Below are 26,088 nucleotides of genomic sequence, written 5' to 3' on the forward strand. Positions count from 1 at the left end.
AACCAGCCGCCCTCCTCCTCACGGCCCTGGCCCGGGGCTCCAGGGTCTCAGGCCGTACTCAGCCCCCTCGCGAGCTGGGACCCCTGCCCATAGCCCGCATCCCCTCCCTCCCCGCCCCCTCCCGGCCGCCCCCTCCCCTGCGGGGACCCTGGGAGCCTCTCCGCGGCTCTTGGGAGGGGACATTTCCTAATCTCAGGCCAGGGTTAAAGTTCTGGTCCTGGTGAGATGCTGGAAGCTGCGGCCGCAGCCGCAACCCGTCCCGGAGGTGTCCTGTCGCCTGTCGCCTTCGCCGCCGCCACCACCGCTGCCACTGCCGCCCTGCCGGGGCCATGTTCGCTCTGGGCTTGCCCTTCTTGGTGTTCTTGGTGGCCTCGGTCGAGAGCTATCTGGGGGTTCTGGGGCCCAAGAACGTCTCGCAGAAAGACGCCGAGTTTGAGCGCACCTACGTGGACGAGGTCAACAGCGAGCTGGTCAACATCTACACCTTCAACCATACTGTGACCCGCAACCGGGTGAGGGCTGGGGGCTGGGAGGTCAGAGACGAGTGGGGGAGCTGACGAGGGCTAGGAGATTGTGTCACCCCGCTACTCTTTTGGGAGGCCCCATGAACGAGCCGCCCTGCTGGGTTCCCAGTTCCCAGAACCACACTGGAGCCTCTTGACCAGTCCTCCTTCCTTTGCCACCAGTGTTTCTCTGAAGCTCCAGCTGGGCAGTTTTTGAAGTTGGCTCATTCCCATCTTCTCTTCCACCCCCATTCTTCCATCAGTTGTGGTCTGAGCACACATGGTTTGCTCTCTACCCTAAACCCCAGAATCTGACAGCTCTGTGGGGTCTGGGTGGGAGAGGAAACAGGCTTATTACTGGGCTTACCCAGAAAACCTCAAGGGAATGAGACGCCCAGAACTGAAAAGCTCTGTGCAGGCAAATTACATCTGAAACTCCCCAGGGAGATGAATGCAGGGCTTCCCAGCCCTCTTCCTGCCTGGGAGAGCCAGCTGGCCTTGTAAATTGAGGGTGACAGAGCTTTTATAAGGCCAACTGTAAGTTGGGTGGGAAGAGAAGGAGAATTTGTCCACTGTGAAAAATCCACTTCACCCTGACTTCTCTTTGGTTTCTTCTCTAGCTGTGAGTCCCTGAGTTGAAATAGACACAGCTAGTGTGGGAAGTCTAGACCCCAGCTGAGATTGGGAGAATTCTTGCAACCTGGCTGTGTGGTCTTGTGCCCGGGTCTCTTGCTCTCTTGAGAATGGGGAAACTGATTTTTTTTTTCAGAACAGGGAGTGGTTTGATTTCTATGGCAGGCCAGGATGTGCCCCCAGCGCCTGATTCTCTGAAGTTTGATCTCTTTCTGCTTAGAGTCCTTTCTTCCTTTTTTCCCATATCTGAAGGCACTGGAGAGCAGTGGTTTTTACTCTCTTGGGAAATGCTGCCCTAGGGCTTGGGTTTCAGCAGCCCAATAACAAGCATTCAAAGATGGATTTAGTTTTATTTTTCCTTTAAGCTCCCGTTGTTTATATATGCTCCTTCATAGCTCCAAGGGTGAAGATCACTTTATCTTTTTTGTTTTTATTTTTATTTTTGAGACCAGTCTCACACTCTGTTGCCCAGGCTGAAGTGCAGTGGTGTGATCTCAGCTCACTGCAACCTCCACCTTCTGGGTTCAAGTGATTCTCCTGCCTCAGCCTCCCACGTAGTTGAGATTACAGGTGCCTGCCACCACACCCAGCTAATTTTTATATTTTTAATAGAGATGGGGCTTCACCATGTTGGCTAAGCTGGTCTCGAACTCCTGACCTCAGGTGATCCTCCTGCCTGGGCCTCCCAAAGTGCTACAGGCGTGAGCCACCGCACCTGGCTGTCATCTTATAGAGGGAGAAGTTGAGGCTTAGAGAAGTAAAGTGATTTCTCCACAGCCCTGTCCCTTGGTGGGAGCTAAGGATACAACATGGCCTTCAATACCTACCCCTCCTCTGGGCTCTGGCCCCAGGTTAGTTGTTAACTAGAGCTTCCTGCTGGCTTCCTGGCTCACAAGGAAGGTTGAGGAGCACTTCTTGCTCTCCTGTGTCTTCATGTGTGTTTGGGGGTGTGTACACGTGTGTGTGTGCAGGCCTGTGCATCCTATGCACATGGATAGAAATGGGGTATCCTGGAGACTCCCTGTTTCCTGGCAGAGGGCGAGACCCTGCAGTTGCTTGGGTCCTGCTGCCCAGCACATGTCTGCCGGCCAGGAGCTGTGCTCAGCACAGGTCCTTCCTGGTTTCTTCCCCAGCTGTGAGTCCCTGAGTTGAAACAGACACAGCTAGTGTGGGAAGTCTAGACCCCAGACAGCTGAGATTGGGAGAATTCTTGCAACCTGGCTGTGTGGTCTTGTGCCCGGGTCTCTTGCTTTCTTGAGAATGGGGAATCTGATTTTTTTTTTCAGAACAGGGAGTGGTTTTGGTTTCTATGGCAGGGCAGGATGTGCCCCCAGTGCCTGATTCTCTGAAGTTTGATCTCTTTCTGCTTAGAGTCCTTTCTTCCTTTTTCATATCTAAAGGCACTTCCCGGAGTCTGGGGTTGTTCTGGCAGAAGAAGGGGCAGAGATGACCCCCTGGCCCGACTGAGATGGAGAAAGACCAAAGTGGCGGGCATGATGGAGGGCAGGGCTCATAGTCTCTGGAGCCACGTGTCCCTGGTGGCAGAGGCTTGAGAGGCATTTCTATGTCGTCTGCAGACAGAGGGCGTGCGTGTGTCCGTGAACGTCCTGAACAAGCAGAAGGGGGCGCCTTTGCTGTTTGTGGTCCGCCAGAAGGAGGCTGTGGTGTCCTTCCAGGTGCCCCTAATCCTGCGAGGGATGTGAGTAGGATCTGGGCATCAGGGAAGTGGGGTGGCCTCAGCCAGTCCTTGCCTGGAGTCTCAACCAGGAGCCCCCCATTTCTCCTCCCCTTTCCCTGGGCCGGGAGGCTCGTCAACAGCACAAGGGCTGAGTGTGCCAGCTGGGAGCTTGTGCACCTCTCAGTGAGGTGGTGGAGACCAGACCGGGGGAGGTGGGGCCTCGCTCCTCTGGAGGGGCAGGCCAGCTGGGACAGTGCTCACATCCTATGTCTCTGCTTCGGGCCATAGGTTTCAGCGCAAGTACCTCTACCAAAAAGTGGAACGAACCCTGTGTCAGCCCCCCACCAAGAATGAGTCAGAGATTCAGTTCTTCTACGTGGATGTGTCCACCCTGTCACCAGTCAACACCACGTACCAGCTCCGGGTCAGCCGCATGGACGATTTTGTGCTCAGGTCTGCAGGGTAGAGCAAAGGGACCACGGGGGCTAGTTCTTCTGCAGGCTCTGGGAGTGACTACTGGGGGATCTTCTCTGCCCTGCAGGACCGGGGAGCAGTTCAGCTTCAATACTACAGCAGCACAGCCCCAGGTATCATCTCCCTGTTGATTGCTCCAGAGGAGAAATGGGGGAGCTTGAATATGAGAATGGGAGTGGTCAGCAGTCTTTGCTTGGACTTTTGAATTGGCTGTTTTCTCCATGGAGGGCTCTCTGGAAACAGGAGCTCTGGCCCTGACATGGTGAGGGGACAGATAGCATGGGACTGTGCAGAGACGTGGAGTCTGGTTGCCTCTCCGGCATTCCACTGAGTGCCCTGCTGAGGTTGAAGGGAGTGGTATACAGAGAAAGGGGCTGCTATGGTCAAGGCCTGTCTCCTCAGAGAGCCTGCTGCCCGTCCCTCAGAGGATTCTGGGTCCCCGCTTATAGGGGACGGTTCCCTTCTAGAGGGGCCAAGAGAGCATCCTCATGAGATGGGGCTCCCCCCTCCTTCCTGCACCCTCAGTACTTCAAGTATGAGTTCCCTGAAGGCGTGGACTCGGTAATTGTCAAGGTGACCTCCAACAAGGCCTTCCCCTGCTCAGTCATCTCCATCCAGGATGTGCTGGTGAGTTGCCTGCCCTTTTGCTCTTCCCTAGCAGGCAGCAGGGCTGCTAAAGAGAGGGGCAGACCAGGTTCCCATCCATCTGCCTCTCCCGCCCCTCTGCAGTGTCCTGTCTATGACCTGGACAACAACGTAGCCTTCATCGGAATGTACCAGACGATGACTAAGAAGGCGGCCATCACAGTACAGGTAGGAAATGCATGTGGCCACGTGGGAAGTGTGGCTGGGCGATAAGCTGTGTAACTTTCCAAACTTGAGCTCTTCTTCCTCTGCCCACTCCTATGCTACACAAGACTGAGTCTTTGGCCTTCCGGTCCCTGTGACTTTGAGTCCCCTGATATATATGAGAGTTGAACCATAATCCCAGTTGCTCTTGCGGATGGGAAAGAGTAGAGAACCCCCTTCTGGCTGTCATACCTACTTCATTCATTGTAATAATAATAGGGCTGAGCGCGGTGGCTCATTCCTGTAATCTCAGCACTTTGGGAGGCCGAGGTGGGCGGATCACCTGAGATCAGGAGTTCAAGACCAGCTGGGCTAACAGGCTGAAACCCCATCTCTACTAAAAATACAAAAATTAGCCGGGCATGGTGGTGCATGCCTGTAATCCCAGCTACTCGGGAGGCTGAGTCAGGAGAATCACTTGGACCTGGGAAACGGAGATTGCTGGAGTGAGCCGAGATCGCATCACTGCACTCCAGCCTGGGCAAAAAGAGTGAAACCCTGTCTCAAGAGAAAAAAAAGGTCAGGTGCAGTGTCTTACACCTGCTGAGATGGGCAGATCACCTGAGATCAGGCGTTGAAGACCAGCCTGGCCAACGTGGTAAAACCCCATCTCTACTAAAAATAACAAAAATTAGCCGGGCGTGGTGGCGGGCACCTGTAATCCCAGCTACTTGGGAGCTGAGGCAGGAGAATCGCTTGAACCCGGGAGGCGGAGGTTGCAGTGAGCTGAGATCAGACCACTGCACTCCAGCCTGGGCAACAGGAGCAAAACTCCACTCCAAAAAAAAAAAAGAATCTTTGTGAGGATTAAGTAAAATAATACCTATGAAGAGTTTAGCATAATGTCTGGCCCCAGAATAAGTATTCCGAAAAGAATGATGGTGATGATGATGGTGATGATGATATTTATCATCATCGTCCTGCAGCGCAAAGACTTCCCCAGCAACAGCTTTTATGTGGTGGTGGTGGTGAAGACCGAAGACCAAGCGTGCGGGGGCTCCCTGCCTTTCTACCCCTTCGTAGAAGGTACATTTTGTGCCCTGGGCCTGGCTAGGGGTGGGGAGGGCTTGGTCACTTTCTGGGAGCCAGAAGAGCCTGTGTGGCTGATTGGTGGACCTGATAGGACATGGGTTTTTGGCTCCAGTCTCTCAAAGGCCTGGTCCCACTGACTCTAGCCAAGCTCCAGGCAACCAATTTGCTGCTTTGACATTTTACTTCCAGATGAACCGGTCGATCAAGGGCACCGCCAGAAAACCCTGTCAGTGCTGGTGTCTCAAGCAGTCACATGTGAGTGCGGGTGGCTGAGTGGGGATGGACAAGCCTCTCTGGCTCCTCCTTTGAGACCTGGGATACAGGGTGTGCCCTGAAGTGGGTGATGAGGATGCAGATATGCTGGTGGGTTAGGAACGGGGAGTGTTCTTCGCAGGCTTCTAGATGGGGAGGGCCCGGAAGTGAGTTCCAGTGTGATGTGGGACAGAGAGTTCATGACTAAAGATGGAGGAACTGAGGTCCAGTTCACTTCCTGCCACTTATCAGCAGTGTTACCTGATTGTAAGAAAGAGCTTTAATTTTGCTTTCTTAGCATAATCTTATTTATTCTGAAGGATGTTTCTTAATCTCATATTCAGAAACATATCCTAATGTGTCACTGCTATAAGATTGAATCTCAGTTTCCCTGTTTCTATGACAAAGGGAGTAAAATTTGCCCAATGAATCTCACTAATTATGAGGGCCAGCACAAAATTAGCAGACAAAATTAGCAGGAAAGTACCAGGCCCCTACTCCGTGCTCAATAAATATTTACTGAATGATTACATGGGGCCCTAAGGGACTGTAATAGGAGGGGAAAGAAGGTGCCTCTCTTTCTTTTTTTGGACTCTTGCTCTGTCACCCAGGCTGGAGTTCAGTGGCAAGATCTTGACTCACTGCAACCTCCACCTTCTGGGTTCAAGTGATTCTCCTGCCTCAGCCTCCTGAGTTGCTGGGACTACAGGCACCTGCCACCATGCCCAGCTAATTTTTGTATTGTTAGTAGAGACAGGGTTTCACCATGTTGGCCAGGCTGGTCTTGAACTCTTGACCTCAGGTGATCCACCCGCCTTGGCCTCCCAAAGTGCGGGGATTACAGGCATGAGCCACTGTGCCCAGCCAGAGGGTGCCTCTTTTTTTTTTTTTTTTTTTTTTTTTTGAGACGGAGTCTTGCTCTGTTGCCCAGGCTGGAGTGCAGTGGCCGGATCTCAGCTCACTGCAAGCTCCGCCTCCCAGGTTTATGCCATTCTCCTGCCTCAGCCTCCCAAGTAGCTGGGACTGCAGGCGCCCGCCACCTCGCCCGGCTAGTTTTTTGTATTTTTTTTAGTAGAGACGGGGTTTCACCATGTTAGCCAGGATGGTCTCGATCTCCTGACCTCGTGATCCGCCCGTCTCGGCCTCCCAAAGTGCTGGGATTACAGGCTTGAGCCACTGCGCCCGGCCAAGGGTGCCTCTCTTATATGGATTATTTATTCAGCAAATATTTATTGAGCATCTCCTATATGCCAGGTGGTATGCTAAGGCAGCAGTCCACAGGGGGGCGGGGTCCTTTCTAGAGGAACAGGAGGCAGTTAAGAGCTGTGGTGAGCAAAGGACAGGTCACTGTGGAAATACAGGATAGAGAAGGCTTCCTAGAGGACACAGTCCCTGAGCTGTGGTTTGAGGGTTAAGTCAAGGTGGAGTTTTTGAGAGGCCAGGCACAGTGGCTCAAGCCTATAATCCCAGCACTTTGGGAGGCTGAGGCAGGGAAATTGCTTGAAGCCAGGAATTCAAGACCAGCCTGAGTAACATAGCAAGATCCCATCTCTATAAAAAATTAAAAAATGAGCCAGGTGTGGTGGCACACATCTATAGTCCCAGCTACTGAGGAGGCTGAGGTGGAAGGATGGAGCCTAGGAGTTGGAGGCTGCAGTGAGCTATGATCATGCCACTGCACTCCAGCATGGGTAACAGAGTAAGACCCCAACTCTTAAAAAAGGAGAAGTAGAAGAGAAAGTTCTAGCACAGGGAGCAACATGAGCAAAAATAGGAGTGTGTCAGAGTTTGGTGTATTAGGGGAACTGCTAGTTGTTCATACTGGCTGGGCAGGGCCTTACATTCGAGGGGAGAGGGGTGAGAGATTGGGCTGGGCAGAGGAGGACATGAAGGCCTTTGGGTGCCATGATGGGAGGTGGTGGAAGGTTTTGACCCATCCACTTTCCTGTTTCCTCCTGGAAGCTGAGGCCTACGTCAGTGGGATGCTCTTTTGCCTGGGTATATTTCTGTCCTTTTACCTGCTGACCGTCCTCCTGGCCTGCTGGGAGAACTGGAGGTAAAGGGGAACTGCTGGGCCCTCCCCTGGTCTGGGTGAGTTGGGCAGGTGTGTGAGGGAGATCGCCTGGCAGGATCTGAGCCAGCCTAGGGTAATTGACACCATCCATAGCAGATGATGGTGGGACTGTTAGAGTCTGTGGCCCGTGACCCTCTCTAGAAACCATCCCCTCCCCTCAGCCTTCTTCCCAAGCAGGGAGACCCCATATTGCTCCCCAGCCTGTGAGGAACCCTGGGACCAAGGGTGGAGGACAGGGTCATAGGGATGAGAGTGGAGTGGAGAGGTAGAAGGAAAGCCAGCCCCATATAGAGGGATCCTTGTCCTGTCCCATCTGGGTGGCCTTTGGATTCTGTCCATGCAGGCAGAAGAAGAAGACCCTGCTGGTGGCCATTGACCGAGCCTGCCCAGAAAGCGGTACCTCCAGGGGGCCTGGGTGGGGCAGGCACAATGTGCTTTGTGTTTTGGGGGATGGTGGTGGATGGTTCCCTAAGGGGTTGAAGGAGGAAGGGCTGGGGGCTTCCGGATGTTCCGATTGGGGTAACATTCCACAGATGGGAATGAGGCTGGGATATGATGTCCATGCATCCATAACATGCAGACCTCAGAGGCTGAGGCCGTTGCTTGGTTTATTCCGTGTCTAGCCATGGTGTCTGCCTGCCTTGGGCAGTGCGGCCCACTGTCTCTGGGATTATTAACCTTGCCTTCTCTCTCTCTTCCACGCCCCCTCTCTTTCTGTCCTCCCTCCTGCGTGGGACCTTCTCTCTTAGCTTCTCTCCTTGGTAAGCTCCAAGTGCTGTGGGCAGAGGAGCTGGAGTCCAGAGTCGGGGAGGGAGGGTGGAGCACAGGGCTGTCTGGAGGGCACGTGGGCAGGCCAGATGTTGTCTTTGTTGCTGGTAACTTAGATGTGCCCATTCTTGAACTTTCTCTCTCTTTAGGGACGACAAAGGGTGGTGCTGTTTCCATGGGAGAGGCAGGCAGGGGGCTGGGGCGGGTGGTGGTGGCAGCCGTGGGGCGTGCTTGCCTGGATAGGTGCTGCTTCTCGGCTGCTGGCATGGCCTCCTTGTGGCTGTCTTCTCTGGATCTTTTTTTATTCTTCTTCCTGGCTCTAGCCCTCTCTCTCCATCCAGCGCTAACGAACCTTGACTTCTCATTGCAGGTCACCCTCGAGTTCTGGCTGATTCTTTTCCTGGCAGTTCCCCTTATGAGGGTTACAACTATGGCTCCTTTGGTACGTGTCAAAGCCAGCGCCGTGCTTGCCGGGGACACAACCTGGTCTCCTTAGGCCACCACCTCTGGGGCAGTAGAGTGGGAGCCACCTCCTCCGGCCCCCACACCCTCTGCGGGTGCTCAGAGCCCCTTTCCCTGCGGCCTCTCCTTCCTGCCTTACCATTGATCCTTCCTCGCAGAGAATGTTTCTGGATCTACGGATGGTCTGGTTGACAGCGCTGGCGCTGGGGACCTCTCTTATGGTTACCAGGGTGAGTGGGCCAGGCTGGGAGGGGCTGTGTGGTGCAGGCTGGTGTTGGCTAGGTAAAATGTCACGGTGGGCGGTTGCCTCTTCTGTCAGATGCTGGAACCCAGGAAAGGCCTGCTGTTTTCCTAACCCCTCTCTTCCTTCATCCCCTCCTCTTTGGCCCCAGTTCCCTGGTAACTTTCCCTTTCCTTTGAAGGGCACGACCAGTTCAAGCGGCGCCTCCCCTCTGGCCAGATGCGGCAGCTGTGCATTGCCATGGGTAGACGTGGGGAGGGGGTAGGGCCGTTTTGCCAATCAGTGCCTGCCGGCTCCGGTTGACTGCCGGCTATGGGGCCAGAAAGATTCTATGTGCATGGCTTTCCCATGTAATTCCAGTAATTGCCCGCTCTTGTGTCTTCTGAGACAGCAGCACGACACAGACTCCTTTGGCTGGGGGGCTGGTGCCTCTGCTCCCCCCACGCTGGATGTTCTAGTTTATCGTCTGTGTTGCCAGCGCCCTCACTCCCTGGCCTGCTAGGGGAGGGCTCACAGGCTCGGGGGTCACATTCTGGCCTCTGAATAAAGGAGAGATGCTCTTTCTGCACCCCAGGCCCACTGGGTCTTTAATCCAGTGGCAGCCAAGCCAGTGTCTTCTCAGAACCCACAGGGCTGGGCGCCGTTTAATCAGCATGACTTGCCGAGTTCAATCCTGTTGTTTGTGTCTGCTGCCTGGGGTCTCCTCAGTGTCCTGGCCTGGGAAGCCCTAGCCCATGAGGGGTGCCAGGAACAGAGCAAAGCTAGAGTGGCTCCTGTGTGGGCCTCTTCTAGAGTCTACCATCCTCCCCCAGGACTTAGGAGCACCTGATGTCTCCTCCCAGCTCCTGAGCCCACCTCCACCCCAGCTCTGAGCCCCAGCCCACAATTTGCCTCTTCCCTACTGCCTAATAATTGTTATAATTGCCTCAGATGGGCGAGGGCCACTGTGGGTTTTGTGCCCACCGGTGCAACCCCTCCCTCCCTGCCCTTTCCAGGCCGCTCCTTTGAACCTGTTGGTACTCGGCCCCGAGTGGACTCCATGAGCTCTGTGGAGGAGGATGACTATGACACATTGACCGACATCGATTCCGACAAGAATGTCATTCGCACCAAGGTCTGACCCATGGGCCTGGCCTGGTCAGGCGTTTCCCAAGAAAGGGACATTCTGTGTTCCTGCCCCAGCATGTTCCTACTGACATGGCATTTACGGAAGCAGAAGGAAGGGGCTCAGCTGGGGCAGGACAGATGCCGGGGAAACTAACTTGAGCCCCAACCCCTTCCAGCATGATTGACCAAACCCTGGGTCTAAGTGGCCGAAGCAGTGGGATGGCCTTGAACCCTGCCCACTTGCATTCGGCCCTGTCTGAGGGAGGCCCCTCTTGTCCACCTCTAACCTGGGGGAGGGGCTTCTCCCCAGTGGCAGTAAGTGGGGCTGATTCCAGCTTCTCCCCAGCAATACCTCTATGTGGCCGACCTGGCACGGAAGGACAAGCGTGTTCTGCGGAAAAAGTACCAGATCTACTTCTGGTGAGCGGGCCGAGTGGCTGGGGCTCTGCTGTTGGTGGGCGTGTGGCGGCCTTGGGTGCCGCCTGCCTCACTGCCGCCCTCCCACTCCTCAGGAACATCGCCACCATTGCTGTCTTCTATGCCCTTCCTGTGGTGCAGCTGGTGATCACCTACCAGACGGTGAGAGGGCAGGGCAGGTTCACCTTTCCCACAGCCTGGACACTGCCCCAAAGTTCAGAGCCTCCCAGCCTGGGGCCCTGGTCTTCCATCGCAGGACCTGAGTTCAGATCCCAGCTCTGCCTTCCCAGCTGAGTGACCCAAGGCAAATCACATAACCCCCCAACCATGAGTGTCAGTTTCTTCATCTGCAAAATGGGGACAGCCCCTCCCTGGTTTGTTGTGCAGATTATGAAACCAAAGTCCTGGGACTTTGTAAGCATCAGTTTCCCTTCCCTTGTCTCTGTCCCATGGGGCAAGAACTTCCATCACAGTCATGCCTCAGGGTTTTCAGCCACGCCTACTGAGCGGGGCAGTGACTGTGCTGCTTGGCATCCGTGTTCTCAGAAGGAGCGCATGCCTGGGGTGCTGTGTGTTCCCACCTGCTAGCTGTGGTGGCACTTGCTCTTTTTTGCCAAAGGGGCCCAGGTGGCGGGGTGTGGGCTGAGTTGGGCGTGACGACAGACCCACTCCCTGTCCCTGCTCCTGCTACAGGTGGTGAATGTCACAGGGAATCAGGACATCTGCTACTACAACTTCCTCTGCGCCCACCCGCTGGGCAACCTCAGGTGGGGGTTATGCTGGGAGGCCCTTTGTCCAGGCCAAGGGTGAAATGGGGCAAGGGCTGGGGCTTTGCAACGCCTGCCCAGGCTAGGGAAGAGGCCTGGGTGTGAGGCCCAAACAGTCCACCTTGTGTCGCCCCTTCTAGCGCCTTCAACAACATCCTCAGCAACCTGGGGTACATCCTGCTGGGGCTGCTTTTCCTGCTCATCATCCTGCAGCGGGAGATCAACCACAACCGGGCCCTGCTGCGCAACGACCTCTATGCCCTGGTGAGGGAGCACCTGCCTGCCTGCCGCAGCCTCAGCTCCCGCACAGACCCCAAGCCTTGGCTCCAGGATGCCTTTTCTGGCAGGCCTGGCCCTGCCTTCCCCAGCTCTCCCCTCCCCAGCCCTGTCTGGCCTACCCTATCCATCCCAGCCTGCCCTACCCTGCCCTGCCCTCCCTTGCCCAGCCTTTCCAGGCCAGCCCCCCCCCGCACACCCACACTCGACACACACCCCACCCCTTTTCCTCTTCCACTCCTCTTAGGGTCCCTCTTTTGGGTCCCTTCTTCTCTTCCTGCCTCACTTCCTCCCTCCCTTCCCTTCTCTCTCTCCCCAACAGGAATGTGGGATCCCCAAACACTTTGGGCTGTTCTACGCCATGGGCACAGCCCTGATGATGGAGGGGCTGCTCAGTGCTTGCTATCACGTGTGCCCCAACTATACCAATTTCCAGTTCGGTGAGTGGAGCCTCCTTCTTTTCTGGCTCTACCCGCAGCAGGGACCTGCCTGAGTCCTTCACCATCCCCAGGTCACCTACAGGGATTGCTAAGACAGCCCTGTAGGAAACTCCAAGGCTGGCGTGCCTGGGTGTGTACACATCTTAGCCTATGAAACATGGGCACCTAGATGCTCCTTCATTTGTCTGTCAAGCTATTCCTATGTAAAGGCATGTGCCACACTGAAGAAAACAGGATAATTAAGAAGGGGGCCCTGTGCCGAGCACAGTGGCTCACACCTGTAATCCTAGCACTTTGGGAGGCCGAGGCGGGGGGATCGCCTGAGGTCAGGAGTTTGAGATCAGCTTGGCCAACATGGTGAAACCCCATCTCTACTGAAAATGCAAAAATTAGCTGGGTGTGGTAGTGCATGCCTGTAATCCCAGCTACTCGGGGGGCTGAGGCAGGAGAATTGCTTGAGCCCAGGAGGCGGAAGTTGCAGTGAGCCGAGACCCTGCCCTTGCACGCCAGCCTGGGCAATAGAGTGAGACTCTGTCTCCAAAAAAATAAAAGGGCGTCCCTGATCTCAGGGTGCTCACAGACTAAGACACAGACCAAGTTGTCTCTGTCTTCAGGAGATGTTAGACTCTGGGCGACGGCCAGTGGGGTGGCAGTGTGGTGTGGCATGTACGCAGTGTGGTGTGGCAGGTACAACTAAGGTACTAAAGTTCAAGTGCCACCCCACCACCAGCTCGCTCCACAGCCATGGCAGGGCACCAGGGCTCTCTCTTCCTCTGGGATTGCTGGGGCCAGGAGTTCTCTGCTGGGGCTTGGTGGCCATTTCTGCAGCTCCCTTCCGTGTCCCTCATCCTAGACACATCGTTCATGTACATGATCGCCGGACTCTGCATGCTCAAGCTCTACCAGAAGCGGCACCCGGACATCAACGCCAGTGCCTACAGTGCCTACGCCTGCCTGGCCATCGTCATCTTCTTCTCTGTGCTGGGCGTGGTGAGGGCCTGACCTGCTCTGCTCAGCCTGTATGATAGGATAGGTGCACGCGCATTCACACACGTGGTGCACACCCTCCGCCACCTCCTGCATGAGAGATTCCTGCTCCTCTCCTGAGATGCCTTCCTGGGCCCCTCTCTGAGTCCCAGCCTGGCTGAGCAGCGAGCCCCAGGAAGGGTGGGCCATCCAAGCCACTTCCCTCTGCGCCCTCACCGCTGCCCTTGGTGGCCTCCCGACAGGTCTTTGGCAAAGGGAACACGGTGTTCTGGATTGTCTTCTCCGTCATTCACATCATTGCCACCCTGCTCCTCAGCACACAGCTCTATTACATGGGCCGCTGGAAACTGGGTGAGGGCACACCTGGGGCAGGGCCTGGGGGAGGGGTCTGGGAGGCCTCAGGAACCCGGACGCACGGGAGTCGTTCAGGTTCTGTCTTCCTGGGGGCCCTGGAGGAGTCACTGGGTGAGGAATTAGATCAGGCCTGGGCTCCTCAGCTGGCACATCCCAGGGGTCCGGCAAAGGAGGGTGCCCCGTGCCTGTCAGCGCCACTCCCTTCTCTGTGCAGACTCGGGGATCTTCCGCCGCATCCTCCACGTGCTCTACACAGACTGCATCCGGCAGTGCAGCGGGCCGCTCTACGTGGTACCTGCCCGGCTCTCCTGCCCCATTCTCCACATCTCCTTTCTTCCCTCTGATGGGGGAGTGGGGCTGGGCTGAGGACCCAGGGGAGGGTGGGGACCAGCTGGCTGGGCCTTCTTCCACCACCCTCCCTGGCCCTGCCCTCAGTCCCCATGTCCTGCTTCCCTCCAGGACCGCATGGTGCTGCTGGTCATGGGCAACGTCATCAACTGGTCACTGTGAGTACAGTCGGGGGTGGCGGCCTGGCTGGGTGGACAGCTGGGGACTCAGCCAGCCACTGGCTGCGTCAGGGGCTGAGGACAACTTCCAAATGTTGGGCATAAGACATGAGGGCTAAGAAGAGAGGTCTTGGCCTCTCCTCTCTCTCTTGGCATCTGGGCTTCTAGAATCTTCTGTGGGCCTCGGAATGCAGCCCAACATCATAATAAAACATGGCGGGGCAGGGCAGGAAGAGTGCTTCCTTGCCTTTGGCCTTTCTGCTTCACCACCCTTCGTCCCTCCTGCCAGGGCTGCCTATGGGCTCATCATGCGCCCCAACGATTTCGCCTCCTACTTGTTGGCCATTGGTATCTGCAACCTGCTCCTTTACTTCGCCTTCTACATCATCATGAAGGTGAGCAGGGCTGGCACTCTATCAGATCCTCTGCTTTCTGGGGAGAGAGATGGTCCCGGCAGCACTGAGGGGCAGTGAGACTGCTGGTTGCGGAAGGGAGAGGCTAAAGCCTCTTGCATGGGCCCCTAGGAGCCAACTGCAGCCCAAAGGCCATTTTCTGAGCCCCTTCCAAGGACCCTTGAAATGGGTGGCATTTTAGGCTGCCGTTGTAAGTGCCCCTTTCCATGCAGAAGGGGCCGAGGGGAGGTAGGGTGTGGGCCTCCCAGGATCAGGTGCTTCCCCAGGAACCATCCTGCCATCCAATCTGAGTGGAGCCCCCTGCATAGGGAGCACCTCCAGGCCAGTACACTGTCCCGACACAGGGTTCTGGATGCATGGAGGCTGGGTGGGGTGGACATTGGGGCGGGGGCAGGTTGATCTCTGTGGTTGTGTGGAATGGTATGAATCCAAGGAGCAGTCCTGAAGGCCTGGGAGGCCATGAGGAAAGGGAATCTGGGAAAGGCTGGGTGGGACAGTGGGGTGGGACAGGGGTGAGCCCTCAGACTGCTGTCCCTTCATGGCCCCTCCCAGCTCCGGAGTGGGGAAAGGATCAAGCTCATCCCCCTGCTCTGCATCGTCTGCACCTCGGTGGTCTGGGGCTTCGCACTCTTCTTCTTCTTCCAGGGACTTAGCACCTGGCAGGTGAGCACTCACCCACAGGCTCCTCACGAGCCCACAAGTAGCCAGTCCTCTTTTCAGACATTGTTTGGGGCTGGGCCTGGTGGTTGATACCTGTAATCCCAGCACTTTGGGAAGCTGAGGCAGGAGGATCGCTTGAGGCGTTCAAGGCCAGCCTGGGCAATATAGTAAGAACCCGTCTCTACAAAAAATGAAAAAAATAAAAATAAAAAAGTTAGCCTGGTGTGGTGGCATTCACCAGTAGTGCAGTAGTCCTAGCTACCCCGGAAGCGGAGGCAGGAAGATAGCCTGCGCAGGAGTTCGAGGCTGCAGTGAGCCGAGATCGTACCACTGTGCTCTAGCCTGGATGACAGACCCCGTCTCTAAAAAAAATTTTTACACAAACATCATTTGGGAACACCTACCATAGGCCAGCACTTTCATAGCAGCTGTCCCAGTTAATCCTCCTAGAATTCCAGCCTGGAGATAGCTCCATTTTACTTAATGAGGCAGATGAGGCTCAGAGAGGCCACATGACTTCCCCAGAGCACGTCGCCAGTGAGTGGCACAGCTGGTGTTTGAAGCCAGCGAGGCTGGGCTCTCTTCTCTGCCTTGCAGGGCACCTACCACATGTCAGGCTTTAATTCTGGGAACAGAACTAAGTCTGACATGGTCTCTGAGGGACTCATAAACTAGACGAAGAGGGCTGGAAGGACTATTGGTGCATGACTCTCAGTGCTGTTTATGATGTGATACATGAAATGAAGGGCACAGGCAAGACGGGGCAGGAGGACAGAAGACTAAGGGGTCTCTCCGAGTTAGGAGTCCAGGAAAGCTTCCTGGAAGAAGTGGGCCTTGTTCTGGGCTATAAAAGTCCTGGGTGAGGGGGGCTGGGCACAGTGGCTCACGCCTGTAATCCCAGCACTTTGGGAGGCTGAGGTGGGCAGATCACGAGGTCAAGAGATCGAGACCATCCTGGCCTACATGGTGAAACCCCATCTCTAGTAAAAATACAAAAATTAGCTGGGCGTGATGGTGTGTGCCTGTAGTCCCAGCTACTCGGGAGGCAGAGGCAGGAGAATTGCTTGAACCCGGGAGGTGGAGGTTGCAGTGAGCCGAGATCTCTCCACTGCACTGCAGTCTGGTGACAGAGCGAGACTATGTCTCAAAAAAGAAAAAAAAAACAGGTTTGGGAAATGGGGAAGAGCCCCATGGCCCAGACCTGCTCTGACCTTAGTAGTAATGATACAGGGCAGATTTGGAGGTCAGTGAATGCACTCATCTGGGAGCCAAGCCGACTGTGAGGGTGGGGCAGGTCTTGGTGATGTCTGTGGCCTCGGCATGTAGCACAGACAGACACGGCCTGGATGAGCTTATGGGATAGAGCTTATGGGTAGAACAGGGAAGACTGTGAGTGCTACAGGTTATGGCTACTGTCCCAGAGCAGGGGTGTGACCTGACAGTAGTGCTTTGGAAAAACCAATGAACCTGCAGAAAGATGAGAGCAGGGGCGGAGTCCAAGGCCGGGAAGTGGGTGAGAAGCCTTCTGCCATCCCTCAGCTGAAGGCCTTCAAGGTTGTTGCAACCCTGTGCTCTTAGATCAAGGGAAGAGAATCAGAAGGAAGGAGGGTAAGAGTGAAAGAAAGGGGAAGAGAAGCCAGTGAACTCAGGGAGAAGTTTGTAACCAAAGGCCATTTCTTAGATCGGGAAGGGGTGGGGACAAGGGACAGGTCAGAATTGCTGCTGTCCTGCCTGGGGCTGGAGAGAGGGGTGCCCAGGAGCAAGATGGCAGATGGGTCTGGCCCTGGCAGAGCAGGGTCACTCGGCAGTTTTTCTTGTTGCTCCCCAAGAAAACCCCTGCGGAGTCAAGGGAGCACAACCGGGACTGCATCCTCCTTGACTTCTTTGACGACCACGACATCTGGCACTTCCTCTCCTCCATCGCCATGTTCGGGTCCTTCCTGGTAAGCGGGCCTCTCGGCCAAGCCGGGTGGGTGCGTGAAGGTAGCAGCTGCCTCCTTCTCTGTGGCTGATCTGGCGTCCACCCACCAGGTGTTGCTGACACTGGATGACGACCTGGACACTGTGCAGCGGGACAAGATCTATGTCTTCTAGCAGGAGCTGGGCCCTTCGCTTCACCTCAGGGGGCCCTGAGCTCCTTTATGTCACAGACCGGGCACTCTGTCGTGCTGTGGCGATGAGTCCCAGCACCGCTGCCCAGCACTGGATGGCAGCAGGACAGCCAGGTCTAGCCTAGGCTTGGCCTGGGACAGTCATGGGGTGGCATGGAGCCTTGCAGCTGTCCTCTGCCAAGGAGGAGGCCTGCTCCCCTGGAACCCCCGGACATTGGCCAAATTGCTGCTTTCTTCTCTTCCATGGGCCCCGTCCTTTGGCTCTCCATTTGTCCCTCTGCAAGAGGAAGGATGGAAGGAACACCCTCCCCATTTCATGCCTTGCATTTTGCCCGTCCTCCTCCCCACAATGCCCCAGCCTGGGACCTAAGGCCCCTTTTTCCTCCCATACTCCCGCTTCAGGGCCTAGTCTGGGGCCTGAATCTCTGTCCTGTATCAGGGCCCCAGTTCTCTTTGGAGCTGTCCCTGGCTGTCATCACTGCCCATTCCAGTCAGCCAGGATGGATGGGGGTATGAGATTTTGGGGGTTGGCCAGCTGGTGCCAGACTTTTGGTGCTAAGGCCTGCAAGGGGTCCGGGGCGGTGAGTACTATCTTCCCTCTGACCTGTGCTCAGGGCTGGCTCTTTAGCAATGCGGTCAGCCCAATTTGAGAACAGCCTTCTGATTCAAGAGGCTGAGTTCAGAGGTCACCTCCTCGTCCCATCAGCCCCCAGACTGATGCCAGCACCAGGACTGGAGGGAGAAGCACCTCACCTCTTCCCTTCCTTCTTTCCAGGCCCTTAGTCCTGCCAAGCCCCAGCTGGGGGCCTTTCAGTGCCATTGACGCTGCCCAAGAATGTCCAGGGGCAAAGGAGGGACGGTACAAAGAGTTCAGCTCGTGCCGCCTCCACAGCCGCGGGCGCCCCAGTGCCTGCCTTAGAAAGGGGCTTCAGGAAGGGATGCGCTGTTTCCCTGTACGTGCCCAGTCCTAGCCTCGTTCTAGGACCCAGGGCTGGCTTCTGAGTTTCCGTCCAGTCTTCAGCCAAGTTCTGTTAGTCACGCACACACATGCCTACGAAACCTTGGAGTTTACACTGAGTTGCCCCAGCTCTGGGCGCCCTGGCCACCCTGGTCCTTGGAGCCCCTTCGTCCCCCCACCTGGTCCACTCCAGATGCCAAGGATGGGGGAGCTCAGGTGGGGCCTCTGCCTTGGGGATGGGAATGTGTTTTATTCTCCCAAACTTGTTTTTATAGCTCTGCGTGGGCTGGGAGATGAGGTGGGTCTGGATCTTTTCTCAGAGCGTTTCCATTCTATGGTTGCATTTCCGTTTTCTATGAATGAGTTTGCATTCAATAAAAAACCAGACTCAGCTGTTGGGCCCCTTGTTTGCACTCCCTCTCTGGGTGGAGCTGTTGAGGATGAGGGGAGAGGCGAAGGGCCTCCATCTCCCCTTCCTTCAAGCCATGGCCCTACTGGGAACTGCAGTTCCTTGATTCTCCCATTTTTCCTGTCTCTCCAGCAACAGCATTAATTCAGTAAACACTTACCCGGGCACTGTGCTGGATAGAGGCTGGTTACTGAAAAAGCCTTTCCCACGCCATCCCCCCAGACACCCATGCTTACCTCCCCAGGAACAGCAGTCTCTGCCCACCTGGCCCCACCCGCCAGACTGAGGCTCGCTTCACCTCTGACCCGAGTGCCCCCTAGCTCACCAGGCCACAGGCCACAGGCCCAGGCAGTGCTCCCTGATGGGGCGTTTGTAATCTGCTGAGCATGCAGGCTGAGGCAGGAGGGTGATGGAAGCTGGGCAGGTTCCAAGAGGAGGGAGTTTTGATATGTCCCTGAAAGGTTCATTGAGACTTCAGTCAGCTAAGGAGGACACGATTTGGAGGCCAAGGAGTTTGGTGAATTCAGAACACAACCAGAGGTCTGCGGCGTCAGGGATGGAGGAGTGGGCTTTTTCCCCTTGCTGGGGCCCCGCTCCTCTTCCTGCTCTTCCCGCAGGCGCCACTGGGAGGTGCTATGGCTGTGCCTCCCCTGGGCTCGAGCGCGTCTGGCTGCAGTGGGCAGAACTGCAGAGGTGGGTCTCTCCTCTGCCAGGCCTGGCAGCCCCCTCCTAGGGCCTTGTTTGGCTTGGGGTGGTGCCGGGTGTGGTGGCGTGTGTGTAGCGGACAGTGTTAGGTCCTCCCTACCAGGTGCCCTTGCAGGGGAGTGCCACAGCAGGCAGTCCAGGGACCCCACTGTTAGTCTCACCTTTTTTAACCTCCTGTCTCTCCCCAGGATCCCTGAAGCCAGGTGCAAGCAAGATGGGAGTGGGTCATCTCCGTGGAGGGACAGAGGCTGGTCTGTTCTCCAGGCTGGTAGGGACCGTTACTAAAGGGAGGAAGGGATACCAGCCTCCTGAGTCTCCTGTTCCTGCGTTAGTGTCTCAGGCCCTGCCAGGCCTTAGAGACCCTCTTATTGACACTGCCCACTGGATGGGGACCAGAGTTGGACACAGCTTCTGCCGAACCCTCAAATCCCAGCCTAAAGCTGAACTGAAAGCTCTTCTCAATCTGGGCAGTGTGGTACAATTGAAAGGGTGGGTCTGACCACCTCTCCTGCACCCACGAGAGTCGGCAGAGGTGCACAGGATCTGCCACTCACCATTCACCATGTGGCCTTGAGGAAGATGCACTTGGGGCCTCAGTTTCCTCATCTGTAAAATGGGGATGTAATTACATCCTCACAGTGTAGCTGTGAGTATTCACTGAGAGCACTGCAGAGGGCCTGGTGTGGAGTAGGTCCTCAGGAAAGGTTGGATCCATGTCCCATCAGAGCTAAAAGCCCCAGGAGGAGAGGGGGGCTGGTTTGTCCCCACAAACCCCTGGGATCCCCAGCTCCCCAGCCCCTTGCCCCTTTCTCCACCCAGACTCTATTGAACTCCCCCTCTTCTCAAACTCGGGGCCAGAAAGCAGTGAAGCAGGAGCAGCCGTAAGTCCGGGCAGGGTCCTGTCCATAAAAGGCTTTTCCCGGGCCGGCTCCCCGCCGGCAGTATGCCCCGCCCTGGCCCGCTCCATCTCCAAAGCATGCAGAGAATGTCTCGGCAGCCCCGGTAGACTGCTCCAACTTGGTGTCTTTCCCCAAATATGGAGCCTGTGTGGAGTCACTGGGGGAGCTGGGGGTGGGGAGGGGAGCCGGCTTCCTCCAGCAGGGAGGGGGCCGAGGAGCAAGCCAGCGGGGGAGGCTGACATCACCACAGCGGCAGCCCTTTAAACCCCTCACCCAGCCAGCGCCCCATCCTGTCTGTCCAAGCCCAGACACAAGTCTTCACTCCTTCCTGCGAGCCCTGAGGAAGCCCTGTGAGTGCACTGGCTGGGGCTTGGAGGGAAGTTGGGCTGGAGATGGACAGGAACAGTGGGTGCATTTCAGGCAGGCTCTCCTGAAGTCCCAGGCGCCAGCTCCTGGCTGGGGAAAAACTCACCTCTCAGTCTGCGTGGGGGCCTAAGCTCCAGGCAGAGTGGGCTGGATCGCTAGTGTCCTGGATCTCTCTCAGACCGGGCAGCCCTGGGCTCATTGTAATGCCTGGGATGACTTGGCTGGTGCAGAGGAATTGATGGTGGAAACCACCGGGGTGAGAGGGAGGCTCCCCATCTCAGTCAGCCGCATCCACAGGGTGTGCGTAAGGCTGCAGGCGCTGGCTGGTTAGGCCAAGGCTCTGCTGTCTGTCGCCCCTCTAGAACCTCCAAGGATGTGAGGAGTGGGTGAATGCACCTGTGTTGGAGCACGGTGTCCCACTCTGGCGGGTCCCCAGGGCCTGAGCAGCAGCGATAGCCCTGCGACAATGTGAAGGGCCACAGAACTCTTGTATTCCACAGTCTGGGGCAGCAGAGTGTGGAGATGGGAGGCCTGTCCTTCCGACAAGCAGCCCCTTCCACTGTCTGACAGTGGGAGGTCACCCGCACTGTAGCAGAGGGGTGGGGGCGGGTACTGCCAAGGAGGAGCTTCGGAGTGATGGACAGGGCAGGCCTGGGACCCTTGGTCTTCTCCAAAGCGTGGTTTCCTTTCGAGGTACTATTCCAAAGGTAGCAGTGAGGATGGCGCGCATTTATGTAGCCGGGCCACTCTGTTTGTCCGTGGAGTGGAGAGGAGCCACCCTCCTGCCCTCTCAGAGGTCCTGATGTGCTCACTCCTATTTGGGAAGAGAGAAGGGGCACAGCAGCCCTGCAGGGTCCCCTGGTTCTACTCGCGTTTCTGGGCTTCTGCTGGTAGGGGGTGCCACCTGCCCATTTGCCCCAGACTTTCTTTCTCCACTGCCCACTTTCACCTCAGCTCAGGGGAGGGGCCCTGGCAGGAGCCACAGGGCAGGAGGGTCCAGGCCTGTCCATGCTGTCCTGGGAGTGTCTTGAGATGCCCCTGGGTGGGCTGCCCCGTAGTCATCCTCCTCTCCCCTCCCCACTGGCTCGAAGGTGGGTCTGGGGAGGCTTCATCAGAGGACTCTAAAGGGTTTCTGGGGATTCTCCACCTTCAGACCCTGACCCAGGAGGAGGAAGGGGAAGGATGGTGGTGCTGGGTGGGAGTGGGGGTGGTGTGTGCTTCATCCTCCCTCTGACCAAAATCCAAATCTTATCTCTAGATCTGGGGGCTGCAGTGTTGTGTACCTGCCACCCTTAGCCTTGCTGCTTTGACCTGTACTGTCTGTTCTGATCCTCCTGAGACTGGAAGCTGGGGGGTAGGGGGCACACACTCTTTCCATCTGGTTCCTCAGGAGCCCAGCAGGGGTGCAGGAGGGGAAGGCAGGCATGAGGGCAGGTGGAGTGGGGGGCAGAAGCAGGGCCAGGGACAGAAGGTGGGTGCCTGTCTGGGATGGTGATGCAAAAGCTGAGACAGGCTGGGATGGATGGAGGCCAGGATGCAGGGCTACCGAAATCACCTGGTCCCAGCTGGCTTGGGGGTTTGGACCACAGTTCTTTGTGCAGGAGTCCTTGGGTGTTTGGGGAGCGGGGCTGGGACACTTAGGGTGAAGGGAGGGATTGGCTGTTTGTAGCTGAACAGTGGAACAGAGCACTGTCTCTGGGGTCTCTGGCATCACTGGCAGGGAGAGGGCTGGCTGGGCCAGAAGCCCACCTCATCCCCAGTGCTCAGAGAACTGGGTCCTCAGCGGTGGTCCTGTCCCCACTTTACACATAAGGAAATAGACGCAAGGAGGAGAGGGATGCCCAATGGCAGGCGCTTCGATGAGTCCATGTGAATGCTGCTGCGTGCTCAGGGAATGATGGTGAGAAAGGGGTGGAGGCTGGAGCGGGCAGCAAGGAACTGACATTTCTAGGTCAGTTTTTCACTCCTTGGTCAAAAGCAGGCTCTCTCCCTGGTCATTACCAGGAGCCTGGCTCTGGGCAGCAAAGAACTGACATTTCGAGGAGCTCTGCTAAGGGCTGGGCAATATGTGAGGGAGTTCACAGACACCGTCCCATTTTCACAGCCCTCTGAGGTCGATAACATAACCCCCACTTCACGGATGAGGAACTCGAGCCCAGAAAGGCTGTCAGCCCTGGGAAAGGAAGGGCAGGGCACTGGGCTGGGCAGCTGGCCCGGGACCGCTGGGGTGTGATAGTGTTCGCTCTGCTTCCCGCAGGTGGGGTGCCAGTGAGGAGGGGTCTCACCAGAGGGGGGGCTGGGAGAGCACACTCTTGCCTCCATCCTCAGACCAGTGTGTCCCTCCCAACCTCTGACCCTCTGAGGCCAGGAGATGGGTTCGGCTTCCTTTGGTACCTCTTTTGGAAGTCTCTTCAGACAAACACTGGAGAGAAGGCACAGCACCCTAGGGTGACATTAGTGGCCAAGTCAGGTTCCTGTTCCTGTTCCCAGCCACCCCCATCCATCTGCCCAGGGACCTACCTGCCTGGCCTGCTCCTGCTGCCACCCCTCTCCATGAGTGGGACTCCTGAGCAGTGCCAGGCCCAGGCCCTCAGGGTGGCAGTTGCTGGATGGGGCCGGGCTTCCCATTCCCTGGCAGGCAGACTCTTGGCTCTGGAAGATCCCTGGGGGACTCTGACTTCTTGGTTACTCAGGCTACTCCTTAAGGGTAGCCTTATGAGACCATAAGGGCATGAGGGGAAGTCGATGGGTAGACCAGGTGTCTCTGGTTCCTCTGAGGAAATGCAGCTTCTTTGCCAAGAGCTCTTGGGCTTTGGTGGCTTCCTAGCCCTTGCCTGGGGTGGGCAAGTTTTAGTCTCTTCAGCTGCAGACCAGAAGCTGAGCTGACCTGAAAAGAGCTGCAGTTCTGGAGTTCCGGCTTCCAGGCCAGGGCCACCTTCTGGGGGAGAGTGGGAGGTGATGCTTCCTCGAGGCAGAGGCAGTAAACCCTCACACCTGCTGCTGGACAAACGCCCCAGCTGGCTGTATTCTGTGCGGGCAATGTGGCTTCTGGAAGATCTCTCCAGTGGCTCTGTGGCTGGCCTTGGCAAAGAATGTTCTAGACCAAGGGTTGTCAAACTACAGCTCATGGGCCAAATCTAGCCTGCTGTCTGCTTTTGTAAATAAAGTTTTATTGGAACAAAGCCATGTTCATTTGTTACATATTGTCTATGGCTGCTTTCCCACTGCAACAGCAGAGACCACATGGCCTGCAAAGCCTAAACTATGTTCTGTCTTGTCCTTTACAAAAACAGTTTACTGACCCCTGCTCTAGACCTCCAAAGACCTGGTATCCTGTTTCCTGGTGTTCAAGTTCAGAGAGGTGTCTGGACTAGGGGCTGAGCCTGGCCTGAATGGGCAGTGCTGTGACAAGTGTCTAGGATGGCTGGGTACCCTGCACAGAGCCAGAAGGCCGCCTGGCACAGGTGAAAGCAGAGCTGCTCCCTGATCCTCTGACCCTCTGCCCTTCCCTCCTCCACCCTGGCCTGCTTTAGCTCTCCCCAAACATGGCCAACAAGGGTCCTTCCTATGGCATGAGCCGCGAAGTGCAGTCCAAAATCGAGAAGAAGTACGACGAGGAGCTGGAGGAGCGGCTGGTGGAGTGGATCATAGTGCAGTGCGGCCCTGATGTGGGCCGCCCAGACCGTGGGCGCTTGGGCTTCCAGGTCTGGCTGAAGAATGGCGTGGTGAGTGGCACCCTGGGCTGGGGGGCTAGGGTGTGCCACCTTGTGAGTCCTGGACCAATCCCTGAGCTGAGTGCTAAGCTGCGTCCTATGCCCTATGCCTGGTAGATTCTGAGCAAACTGGTGAACAGCCTGTACCCTGATGGCTCCAAGCCGGTGAAGGTGCCTGAGAACCCGCCCTCCATGGTCTTCAAGCAGATGGAGCAGGTGGCTCAGTTCCTGAAGGCGGCTGAGGACTATGGGGTCATCAAGACTGACATGTTCCAGACTGTTGATCTCTTTGAAGGTAGAGAGGAAGAAAGGGCTGGGGGAGGAGGTGGGCAGGAGGACAGGGTGCTGGGGCAGAGAGAGGGGATGACCAGAATATGCCACAACTAGGGGTGTGCTCGCCTGCACACAGCAGGGATGGGATATGCCGAGAATAACACGCCACGCTCACAGGGCCCACTGAGAGGCCTCCCTTGAATTGGGGACAGCTCTTGCCCCTGGTTTGGCCATTTTTTTGTGAGAGACGGGGGCAGGCCCTGGCTTGGAGTCTTGTTTATACGTTCTTGATATTCGTCTCCTCTCTCCTGTCTTCTCACAGGCAAAGACATGGCAGCAGTGCAGAGGACCCTGATGGCTTTGGGCAGCTTGGCAGTCACCAAGAATGATGGGCACTACCGTGGAGATCCCAACTGGTTTATGAAGTATGTGGCCCCCAGGGAGCTTGTGTCTCCACATGGGGTGGGAGACAGCTTGTGCTAAGGAGCTTGCGGGAAGGATTAGGGGAAGCAGATAGCCAAGAAGGGATGAAGTGGGGGTCTGAGATCGGGAATAACGTGTCCTTAATACTCCTTGACCCCTCCCTTTCCACCCTCCTGCGCTCAGTCTCCCTAGCCTATGAGGCAAGCTAGATTAGGGAAAAAACATGAAACAGGAAGGCAATGGGATTGGGCTAGGACGTAACAAGAGGGATCAGAAAACAGGTGGAAAACACACAGTTCTAGCAAGTCTTTATCCTGGTTCCTCCTTTTCTAGGAAAGCGCAGGAGCATAAGAGGGAATTCACAGAGAGCCAGCTGCAGGAGGGAAAGCATGTCATTGGCCTTCAGATGGGCACCAACAGAGGGGCTTCCCAGGCCGGCATGACAGGCTACGGACGACCTCGGCAGATCATCAGTTAGAGGGGAGAGGGCCAGCCCTGAGCCCTGCCCTCCCCAGCTCCCTGGCTATAGCCATCCCGCTTAGCCTGCCTCACCCACACCTGTGTGGTACCTTCAGCCCTGGCCAAGCTTTGAGGCTCTGTCACTGAGCAACGGTAACTGCACATGGGCAGCTCCTCCCTGTGTCCCCAGCCTCAGCCCAACTTCTTACCCAAAAGCATCACTGCCTTGGCCCCTCCCTCCTGGCTGCCCCCACCACCTCTACTGTCTCCTCCCTGGGCTAAGCAGGGGAGAAGCGGGCTGGGGGTAGCCTGGATGTGGGCTAAGTCCACTGTCCTCCTTGGCGGCAAAAGCCCATTGAAGAAGAACCAGCCCAGCCTGCCCCCTATCTTTTCCTGGAATATTTTTGGGGTTGGAACTCAAAAAAAAAAAAAAAAAAATACATCAATCTTTTCTCAGGCCTGGCTGGCAGAGTTTGATTTGCTCTGGTCACTTCTGTTAGGGTTCCAAATCTGAGCAGGGGACAGGCAGGCATCTCAGGCTTGTATGTGTTCCTGGCTGCCGTCCTCTGAAGGACCCTTCACGTGCCAAGATTCTGGGAGGGTCAGATTCTCTCAGAGGAAACAGGCCGTAGAAGAACAGGAGACCGAAGGGAAAAATCTCGGGGACCGAAGGGAAAAAGGAGCCACCCAGCAGTGTGCAGCGATTTTGGGGAAACAGAGGAAAGGAGAGATTGCAAGTGGCAGAATTGTTTGGAAGGTTTTTATTTTGGAAAAGCTGTGCAGAAAAAAATTCAAGAAAATGTTGCTGTGAGAAGAGAAAAACAAATCTTTTTTTTTTTTTTTTTTTTTTTTGAGACGGAGTCTCGCTCTGTCACCCAG

General features: G+C 56.3%; 2 protein-coding genes across 6 annotated transcripts in view; both read left to right on the top strand.

Annotated features, from left to right (window-relative positions):
• TAGLN (transgelin) overlaps positions 1–25,665 on the top strand; it is a 255,403-nt gene extending 229,738 nt beyond the window's left edge. Inside the window, exons 1-5 of one of the 2 annotated variants that reach the window (XM_050759009.1) lie at positions 20,066–20,325; positions 23,875–24,066; positions 24,172–24,349; positions 24,650–24,752; positions 25,084–25,665. In XM_050759009.1, coding sequence (XP_050614966.1) covers positions 23,887–24,066; positions 24,172–24,349; positions 24,650–24,752; positions 25,084–25,228 — 606 coding nt within the window. In that variant the 5' untranslated portion in view covers positions 20,066–20,325; positions 23,875–23,886 and the 3' untranslated portion in view covers positions 25,229–25,665. Of the gene's footprint in view, positions 1–20,065; positions 20,326–23,874; positions 24,067–24,171; positions 24,350–24,649; positions 24,753–25,083 lie in introns of those variants that run through there. The other variant, XM_050759010.1, reaches the window with a different exon arrangement.
• SIDT2 (SID1 transmembrane family member 2) lies at positions 239–18,354 on the top strand. 4 transcript variants are annotated; one of them, XM_050758984.1, is made up of 27 exons: positions 239–512; positions 2,714–2,835; positions 3,103–3,267; positions 3,356–3,401; positions 3,814–3,915; positions 4,018–4,101; positions 5,064–5,163; positions 5,359–5,424; positions 7,384–7,477; positions 7,839–7,891; positions 8,634–8,705; positions 8,884–8,955; positions 9,148–9,210; positions 9,962–10,080; positions 10,420–10,493; positions 10,586–10,652; positions 11,184–11,257; positions 11,398–11,521; positions 11,856–11,973; positions 12,827–12,963; positions 13,203–13,311; positions 13,529–13,605; positions 13,774–13,820; positions 14,110–14,215; positions 14,786–14,896; positions 16,723–16,836; positions 16,925–18,354. In XM_050758984.1, the coding sequence occupies exons 1-27, from the start codon at positions 330–332 to the stop codon at positions 16,985–16,987; spliced, it is 2,562 nt and encodes an 853-aa protein (XP_050614941.1). In that variant the 5' UTR covers positions 239–329; the 3' UTR covers positions 16,988–18,354. The 4 variants fall into 4 exon arrangements, with proteins under 4 accessions (XP_050614941.1, XP_050614940.1, XP_050614943.1 ...); XM_050758983.1 differs by having other exon boundaries at positions 16,723–18,354; XM_050758986.1 differs by lacking the exon at positions 9,148–9,210.
• Positions 25,666–26,088: the final 423 nt, after the last annotated feature.

The sequence above is a fragment of the Macaca thibetana genome, chromosome 14 (genome assembly GCF_024542745.1).
Source record: "Macaca thibetana thibetana isolate TM-01 chromosome 14, ASM2454274v1, whole genome shotgun sequence".
NCBI classification, from domain to species: Eukaryota; Metazoa; Chordata; class Mammalia; order Primates; family Cercopithecidae; genus Macaca; species Macaca thibetana.